Here is a 10,584-nt window from a genome sequence, read left to right on the forward strand (position 1 = left end):
GATTTTTAGGCTCCTAACCAAGCCCCAGAGTGTCAGATGTATACATGCGTTTACAGACTACTGCTGGCTCCTCTTTACGTTATCTGTCTTTTCATATGCAGGAAAGTGGGGGAGGGGGGATGTCTGCTCTTCTTGTTTTCCCAGCCTCTTTCACTGGGGGTCCCAGTCAAACCTCATCAACGGTGCTAAACTGGGAGCTTCTAAGCATGTTTTTAAAAGGTTTTGTACTGGATTCTTAGATTTTAAACTTCACCTTTAATTAAACATTTTCAGATTTTATGATATAAACAATTTAAAACATAACCTATAATTTTCTGATTGTGAGTCACAACAAATACAAATATGCTAATAAATGTAAATACTTAAAGGGACACTGAACCCACATTTTTTTTCTTTTGTGATTCAAATAGAACATGAAATGTTAAACAACTTTCTAATTTACTCCTATTATCAATTTTTCTTCATTCTCTTGGTATGTTTATTTGAAAAGCAAGAATGTAAGTTTAAATGCCGGCCTATTTTTGGTAAACAAACTGGGTTGTCCTTGCTGATTGGACAGCACCAATAAACAAATGCTGTCCATGGTCCTGAACCAAAAATGTGCTGGCTCCCTAGCTTAGATTCCTTCTTTTTCAAATAAAGATAGCAAGAGAACAAAGAAAAAATGATAATAGGAGTAAATTAGAAAGTTACTTCAAATTGTATGCTCTATCTGAATTATGAAAGAAAAAAATTGGGTTCAGTGTCCCTTTAATAATCTACTTAAATAAAGAAAACATGACAACACTACCACAGCAACCGATATTACACTGACCCATGCTAAACATGAATATACTCATGAATTTCAAAAGAGGAAATATCAGCAGTGAATATCAGTTTCCTGCTAATTTTGACAATTCAACAAACATTCATATGCTATACTTAATGATCTTATACTATCATAAAATAGCTATTTGTAGCTAAGTATATCTATATATTATATAGAATATCATATAGGAAGGATGAACAAATGAATGGAATGGAGGAAGGAAGGGAAAAAGGATAGGAATGAAATAGAGAATGAACAGGTGGTGGTACCTTGCTTATAGACAATCTTTTCTGTGTAATCTTTCAGATAACTTCAGGCAGATTTCATGGAATCTCTGATTAATTGTTTAATAAAAGTTCAGTTTTAAATGTCTCAAAAAAAAAAGTATATTAGAGGATCCATAAAAACAGCATGAAATAATTGTCTGTGTTTTTTGTTTGTTTTTTAAAATGCTCTTTGTGGAGAATCAAAACATTTTCATGCATGGCAACTGATTTAACCGAATAGTAGCAGCTAATAATTGTTATTGTTACCTGATTTAATTATACTAAATGTATCATCCATTGAATAATAAAGGGCTGAGTTGCCTTAATAGGATTTAAACCTGCAACTCTGTTGTTTGAACTAGTATTACAGATGGACAATTAGGGCAGTCTTAAATAGAGGGGGGCACAAAAAGGCTGATCACAATCCTTTAGATAAGTTTATGTACAGAAATCCCCATAGACTTTAATTGTGTATTTTGTAAAAAAAAAAAAATCTAAAGGATTGTGATCAGCCAAAATACCACCATCACTTATACAGATTTTTTTTTATATTTTGTTTAATAGTGGAGCTCTTCCCTCAGACAGCAGGAGGAGCTGAAAAGGGGTTTCATCTATACACAATCTCCATCATGATGAGTTAAACACAGAATTACCAAACTGAAAGAATGTAATATGACATGCTTTAAGACATTAGAGCATGTTGTTATTGCACTTACATATCCTGTTCACCTGCAGAGTGTAGGGGACAACGCATGTCCTCCTGTGAGTCTTCTTCCTGATATGTAAACCAGCGACTATCTGCATCAGGGAAAGGAGATTGCAGGTCCTCAAGATATTACTATGGGCATACAGAAAAAGAATCAATCTGCCAGGAAGGAACAACAGCTCAGTGGCTTGTTCTATGGCCCGATTACCACCTAGTAGTAGCTTCTTTTAGCCCAACTATGCTTTCCACAGAGGAGAAATTGCCATAGAACAAGCCACTGAACTGTTGTCCATTCCTTGTAGAGCACTTCTCTTTCTGTATGTATTTTCAATATGACCCTGGGGATGTCTCCCTTAAAGGAACACTCAATGCAGTAGAATTTCATAATTAACAAGAACGTAATAACAAGACAATGCAATAACACCTACTCTGAATTTTAAATGAGCAGTAGATTATTTTCTGACAAATTTATTTTTTTCTCCCATTTTCCAGCCCCCTGTATCATGTGACAGACATCAGCCAATCACAGACTAGTATTTGTATACCCAGTGAGCTTGTGCACATGCTCAGTAGGATCTTGTTCCCCAGAAAGTGTGAATATAAAAAAAACTGTGAAGAATTGATAATGGAAGTAAATTGGAAAGTGTCTTAAAACTGCATTCTCTAACTGAATCATAAAAGTTTATTTTGAGTTGAGTGTCCCTTTAAGTGTGATGGGGAAACCAGACGTAAACTCCTTGCACAATGTGCTTAGAGGAATATGGCTGCACCTCACTAACAAGGACAAAAGAAGACCAAAACAATTGACTGATTAAAATATATTGCAAATTTGTTTTATTACGTAAAATTAAGCATTTTAAATAAAATATCAATATGTTTAAAGTACCTTTAAAGGGAACCCATCTCCCAGAAATAAGCTATTGTTGCAAAGAAGGGGCCACATGCCCAGATGGCTATTAAATAATCACAATGGTAATATGGCACATGGGACAACATCAGGGAGTGGAGTAGTAACTGTATTTCCTGCTTCAATACATAGATAAACAAGACCCTTATTTAAAAGCAGCAAGCCTTATATTTTAAATGAGTTGCCCTGTGTTCACCCAGCTGCCAGCTGATTGTCATAATGAAAATGTCTCAAAGCATTGGTTCTGTTTTGGAGGTTCTGGTGATTTGTAGGAGTTCTTTAGTCCCATCTCACCATAGAACTCTACCATAAGACACCTCATTTGAAAGAAGACCCACATTCCAATAAGGGATGTTATGTCTGTATAACTGTCATGTACTGTTATTGTCATAGTAATAATGGTTACTTTGCAGCAACTAGACTCATTTTATTGTGTGATGATTTATAGATTCATGTTTCTCTGAAATAAACCATTTAGGAATCAAAATAAATGAGATAATTCTATATAGGAGGATTCTTGGTGCAGTCATTTTATGTTGTTTTTAAATAAAAAAAAATTAACACATTGTCAAAATGGGTTAAACAACCCCTCTGGGAAATCAGAAGTTTTGTGTCATTTTAACCTTTATCGAATATTTTTATGGTTAGATATTTTTTGTGTGGATATCACCTGGGGAAAAGTTGAAATTTATATGTAAAAATGAAAAGTGTGCGAACAACTAAAAACAGCTCTAGCACAGGGGTGTAAAATTGCTCAGCACTGAAAGGGTTAGTTATGTGCCCATTCTCAACATACATCATTTTTTTAAAAAATGGTGACAAAAACTACCCTATTCAAGGCTCCTAGATCCTGAATGCTTTCAAGGCTCCTGGGACATATTTCTCATTGGTTGCTAAGGAAAATTTGCCAAGTTCTGTTAGTTAACTGTGACATGCACCACAAGCACAGAAGGAAAATGTTGTATCAGTAGACACACATTCTCTCAACAAGTAAAAACAGCTATTGTAAAAGATTCTCTATTTATATGCAACAAAGAAAATATGTCTCTTTAAAGGGATATCCACCTGAAATAAGAAAATGTTTATTATGTGCTACAACTTTTTTATTATATCACTATTGCACCAAAGAGTTTAAAGGGACATGAAACCCAAAATATTTATTTCATGATTTAGACAGAGAATACAATTTTAAGCAACATTCTAATTTACTACTATTATTTATATATACATTTTTCAGATATCCTTTGTTAAAGACATAGCAATGCACATTGGTTAGACAATCGCATGAGGCATCTATGTGCAGCCACCAATCAGCAGCTACTGTGCCTATTTAGATATGCTATTTAGATATGCTTTTCAACAAAGGATATCAAGAGAATTAATCAAAGAAGGTCATAGAAGTAAATTGGAAAGTTATTCTTTCTAAATCATGAAAGAAAAAAATTGGGTTTCATGTCCCTTTAAACAGGTCAGCACCAAAGCAGCCATACACTACTGTTCCTGAGTGAACCATTGGCTGGCACCAGCAGCATATGTGTATAGAAGCAATACACCATGTCCAGCTCAGGAGCAGAAGTAAAGTGCTGCTTTAAAGGGATAGTAAACCCCAAAATGTTATTTTATGATTCAGATGGAACATATAATTTTAAACAACTTTTCAATTTAATTCTATTATCAAATTTGCTTCATTCTCTTGGTATCTGTTGCTGAAGGGACAGCATTGCACTACTGACAGGAAGCTGAAAATATCTATTTAGCCAATCAGAAGAGACAAATGTGTGCAGGCACCAATTAGCAGCAGCCACTAGTGTATGATATGTGCGTATTCATTTTTTAACAAGGGATACTAAGAGAACAAAGCACATTTGAAACTCAAAGTAAATATAAAGTGTCTTAAAATGACATGCTGTATCTGAATCATGCAAGTGTAACCCCTTGAGTGCTCATGAAGGCTCAGAGCTGCCATTAGCACTCAACTACCTTTTTTGCAATCTGGGGGCCCCCACCCATTCCTACCCCGGCGATCGGGCTTGTATAGTGACAGGCATCGCCGGGGCTTCCTGTTACGTGCAGTGACAACACGCGCAATGACGTGATGATGTCACCGTGCAACTTTATTTAAAATTGTCAATCCAAAGTATAGGAAAAGGGGGCATGCTGCTTAGAAACCTGTATCTCAGGAACCTAAGCAGCTACAGACCTAGGGTTGCCACCTCGGCCATGTTTTCCTGGACACTTATGAGTTACACATGCTGCAGGGTAAGCAGGGAGGAACATGTATTGTGCTGTTCATCACATGATGTCCAAAGACGCAATACATGTTCCACCCTGCTTACCCTGCAGCATGAGTAACTTATAAGTGTCCAGGAAAACATGGCCGAGATGGCAACCCTATACAGACCCCCAAGACCCACCATTGGAAAGGTAATCGCCAAACCTTTCCAATGGTATAAGTCTTGGGGATCTGGGGGGAAAAATAAAAAAGTAAAAAAAATTTTTTTTTGGAAAATAGTAAAAAACAGAAAAATATTAAATTCAGCTTAGCATTTGACTTTCCTATCCCTTTAAGAATGATTTTATCTTTGTGTGTAACACCTTAGCAGTTATTTACAAGCAATAGTGCAACACAGTAATTATCTTTTGTATTCGAGCATTTCCAAACTGCAGTTTTATGTCCATTTAATGGGATAGTAAAGTCTAAATTAAACTTTCATGATTTAGATAGGGCATGTCATTTCAAACAACTTTCTAATTTACTTTTATCATCAAATTTGCTTTGTTCTCTTGTTATTCTTAGTTGAAAGCTAAACCTAGGTAGGCTCATGTGCTAATTTTTAAACCCTTTAAGACTGCCTCTTATCTATATGCATTTGACAGTTTTTCACAGCTAGAGGGCGTTAGATCATGTCTTTTACATAGAAAAAATTGTGCTCATGCACGTAAAGTTATTTAAGAGTCAGCACCTAATTGCCTGTAATGCATGTCTGTCAAAAGATCTGAGATAAGGAGGCAGTCTGCAGAAGCTTAGATACAAGGTTATTACAGAAGTAAAAAGTATATTTGGTTATGCAAAACTGGGGAATGGTAAATAATAGAATTATCTATCTTTTTAAACAAAAACATTTTTGGCGTTTACTATCCCTTTAAGGAATTTAATTTATGTTGTCTTGCAAGTCACATTGTCACATAGTATAATTCGCAAAAAATATTCACTGATTTTGGAAATTAAAAAAAATATAATGTGGCCCTGGTGCATTCAAACAATTTTACTTAATGAGGAAAAACACAGCTCAGTATCTGCATCACATGTTAGTAGTCACTACAAATACAAATTACTTGCATAAACCTCAAACCATTTGTGCATTATAAGACACTATCTTTCTGAAATACACATTTTTATTGAAACAATCTGTTTCTAAACCTGACAAAAATAGTTTGAGACACATTTCTGTTATATATGTGTACTGTATATATTCCAGAGCTACGGTATTTTGTCCGGCGCTACGGAATTTTGTGGCGCTATACAAATAAATGATAATAATAATATTCTCTGTCTTTGTCAATAGTTCCAGATTTAGAGTTGCCTATTTGTGTAAAGTTTATCAACAACATAATGGTAAATAGATACCGCATGCAAACATTTTAAAGGGACAGTGTACTGTGATTTATTTTTATCTTCTTTAATGTGCTCTCATTGATCTATAGTACTTGCTGGAGTGTATTTAGTTGTTTACAATTCTCTAGTTTACCTTTACTTTGTCATTGAAAAAGCAGTTTTTGCCTATTGAATCCCCACCTATACTGAAAATGTAAGTACTTAAAGGGATAGTAAACACCAAACATGTTATTGTTTAAAAAGATAGATAATCCCTTGTTTTACCATACCCCAGTTTTGCATAGCCAACACTGTTATAGAAATATACATTTTTACCTCTGTAATTACCTTGTATCTAAGCTTCTGCTGACTGCCTCCTTATCTCAGATCTTTTGACAGACTTGCATTACAGGCAATGTATGCTGACTCTTAAATAACTTCACGTGCATGAGCACAGTGTTATCTATATGAAACACATGAACTAATGTCCCCTAGCTGTGTGTGTCAAATGCAGAGGCGGCCTTCAAGGACTTAGAAATTAGCATATGAGCCTACCTAGGTTTAGCTTTCATCTAAGAATTACAAGATAACAAAGCAAATTTGATGATAAAGGTAAATTAGAAAGTTGTTTAAAATTACATGCGCTATCTAAATCATGAAAGTTTAATTTGGACTTTACTATCCCTTTAAAGGGATAGGAAAGTCAAAATTAAACTTGCATGAGTCAGAAACAGCAGATCATTTTAAGACACTTTTAAATTCACTTCTATTTTCATATGTGCATTGTTCTCTTAGTACCATTTGTTAAAAAATTAATATGCACATATCATTCACTAGTGGGAGCTGCTGCTAATTGGTGCCTGCACACATTTGTCTCTTGTGATTGGCTAAATAGATATTTTCAGCTTCTTGTCAATAGTGCAATGCTGTCCTTTCAGCAATCGATAACAAGAGAATGAAGCAAATTTGATAATAGATGTAAATTGCAAATTTGATTAAAATTGTATGTTCTATCTTAATCATAAAAGAAAATGTTGTGGTTTACTTACTATCCCTTTAATAACTGTTTAAAGAAAAACTATGTAAACAAGAAGGTCTCAAAATATCATGCTCCCAGTGGAATGGAATTAGACAGTTACTGTAATGTTAATTTTCCATTGTTCTCATTGGTCTTTCAGTGTACAGCGAGAGATACGATGGAGTAACTTGTGTGTATATATATATATATGGAGAGATAATATAATTTGATGTGGTCCCCACGCAAGGTCAGCCCATTTGCTTGGGTTATGGTGTCAATTAGCAGAAAAAGCTATTTCATGTACAAAAACAAAGGAGCAATTTCCTCTACATTGTAAACTGTAGCTTGTATAACAAGTCTTTGGGGACAGCAATTTTACAGTACACTGTCCCTTTAAGTGTGAAGCAGCTTTTGCCATTTATTTATTAAACTGAAGCATCATTCCAAGCAAAAGCTACACAATTAATTTTCTATTAGGAAGATAGAGAAGTATATGTATCTGATTATCTAGAAATTGCAAATGCTTCTATATTATAATTATAAAAGATGAATTGTATTATACTAATAATGTATCATGATGTAACAAGTAAGTTACCCACTATTAATACAAAAGACATAAGCATTCTAACAACTACTGTCCATATGCTTCCTCCTTGAGAGATGGCATTCTGTAATTATATAAATCCCAACAAGAAATGCAAATGACAGCAATTTGGAGTAGATTCAGCTAATTTACATAAATAAGTTAGAAAACATTATCAGCAGGTGAGGAAAACATCTGCTCCTACATTTAGAAGAAAAAAAAATGATTCAAGTTGTTTTACCGAGAATAAGGAAAACTTCCAAACTGCATCCATTATTTATAATAGCTAAACAGCAGGGACCACTTCATCCTTAAAGAAATCAAACATCAGCTTTAACTCCAGCCACCTCCAAATTGCATTATAAAAGTGCCTTCTTAAGGGAGCAATGTACTGTAGAGCTGTTTTTTTTTAAGTCCTGCTAAACAAATGAAATATCCAGCATACTGTATTATGTCTGATCTTGTAAGACCTTAGATGTTACTACAGTATGACTCGTCCCTGTACAGCCACTCAATAAATGTATCCATTTGCTGCTCAGTGTAGTTTGAGACTAACATATAATAAAACAGCAGAGGACTCTGACCTTCTTCATAGCCCCACTCCTGGTTCTCCTTGTCAGACTGCAGAATTGAACTGTCACTGTAAGCTTTGTCAGCCATCTCAGTCCTGGCCGTGGCTCTTCTCCTGTTGCTCTGAGTGTGAAGCTGAGAGAGCGGAGTTTACTTGTGACTTAAGAAGGGCAAGCAGTGCACACACACTCCTCCTCCCAGAGGCTCGGATGTCACTCCTGTGCCTGAGCAGCCTAGGGGAGGAGGGGAGTGTGGAGACACCAGTTATGTGAGGTGCACGTATTTAATTGGCACTTTAGTTTATAGTGGATAATAATATAGTAAGAAAGTAAATGGAACAATGCACCATGAAGGTAAACAGATTCCTTTACTGCACAATTGCTGCAAATGCATGTACAGTGTACACAGTGTGTTTGATTAGTAACATTGATAAATAATTCTTCTGATATACAAAGTATATACTTCTGGGGTGGTGTCAAATAGCCATCTGATAATATGCAATTTTGTGTTTATTCAGAAACACTATTAACATGTATATCTTACTTGTATATTGAAAGTTTAAAAGAATATTACTACTTGCTCTATAATGCTTGAAAGACCAGTTTAGGATCAAAAGTGTTAGAGTTAATTGCGCTAGAATTAAGATTTTTGCGCTTGCTGGGTTGCACTCCTATAACGATATGAAAGTAAACTGTTTTGGCTCTCGCAGTAACCGACTAGTGCAAAATCCGAAGTTAGAATATGTTGTGCACGTTCACATATTCCCCCATAAAAGTAAATGCAGAAAAAAAAAGTGTAAAAAAACCCACACCCCACTCACGCAAAATCGATCACATATTCTCATTTGCGCTAACCCCACATGAAAATATGAATATTTCATATTCCAATGTTCTGCACATAGCAGAATATGTTCTTTTTATTAAGGATTAAATATTTCTACATATATCTGTTTGTATTTTGGTACAATATACATTTATACCTATATATAGAGATAATTATATAAATGTATATATACAGATATATATATATAGGAATATCTATTTAGAAATACTTAGAACATAATCCCATTGAAATGTAAAATATTTACATTAAATACATAGTTAAAACCTTTATTAAATATGAATATTGCATAACTATGATTTTACATGTTTTCATCTACTTAATGGCAAAGGACTCCAATGCACACACACACATACACACACACACACACACACACACACATATATATATACATACATACATATATATATCTTCCATAGAGCAGGCACTCTCACATAGTAACAAAAAGCAAAGGATGGAAGCTCACCAAATTGCCAAAAGTGATTTACTTTATTTTAGAGAAATCAAGGTCCAACAGCCACGACGTTTCGGGGCAGTGTGCCCCTTAATCATGTGACACCTAAATTATAGTTATTATACCCTAATCTGCCCCCCCAACATCGCCGCCACCTACCTTCACTTATTAACCCCTAATCTGCCGACCGGACATCGCCGCCACTATAATAAATGTATTAACCCCTAAACCGCCACACTCCCGCCTCGCAAACACCATAATAAATTGTATTAACCCCTAATCTGCCGTCCCTAACATCGCCGACACCTACCTAAATTATTAACCCCTAATCTCTCGCCCCCAACGTCACCGCTACTATAATAAAGTTATTAACCCCTAAACCTAAGTCTAACCCTAACCCTAACACCCCCTAAATTAAATATAATTTAAATAGATCTAAATAAAATAACTATAATTAAATAAATTAATCCTATTTAAAACTAAATACTTACCTATAAAATAAACCATAAAATAGCTACAATATAATTTAATAATTACATTGTAGATATTTTAGGATTTATATTTATTTTACAGGTAACTTTGTATTTATTTTAACTAGGTACAATAGCTATTAAATAGTTAATAACTATTTAATAGCTACCTAGTTAAAATAATTACAAAATTACCTGTAAAATAAATCCTAACCCAAGTTACAAATACACCTAACACTACACTATCAATAAATTAATTAAATAAATTAAATACAATTATCTAAAATAAAATACAATTAAATAAACTAAACTATATTACAAAAAAAACAAACACTAAATTACAAAAAATAAAAAAATATTACAAGAA

The 10,584-nt window shown here is 34.3% G+C and overlaps 1 protein-coding gene across 2 annotated transcripts in view; it reads right to left on the reverse strand.

Annotated features, from left to right (window-relative positions):
* Positions 1-8,606, reverse strand: part of CA8 (carbonic anhydrase 8) — a 311,353-nt gene extending 302,747 nt beyond the window's left edge. For both annotated transcript variants that reach the window (XM_053715065.1, XM_053715066.1), the window contains exon 1: positions 8,468-8,606. In XM_053715065.1, the coding sequence (XP_053571040.1) occupies positions 8,468-8,543 (76 nt within the window). In that variant the 5' untranslated portion in view covers positions 8,544-8,606. The remainder of the gene's footprint in view (positions 1-8,467) is intronic.
* Positions 8,607-10,584: the final 1,978 nt, after the last annotated feature.

Source organism: Bombina bombina, chromosome 5 (assembly GCF_027579735.1).
Source record: "Bombina bombina isolate aBomBom1 chromosome 5, aBomBom1.pri, whole genome shotgun sequence".
Taxonomy (NCBI): Eukaryota; Metazoa; Chordata; class Amphibia; order Anura; family Bombinatoridae; genus Bombina; species Bombina bombina.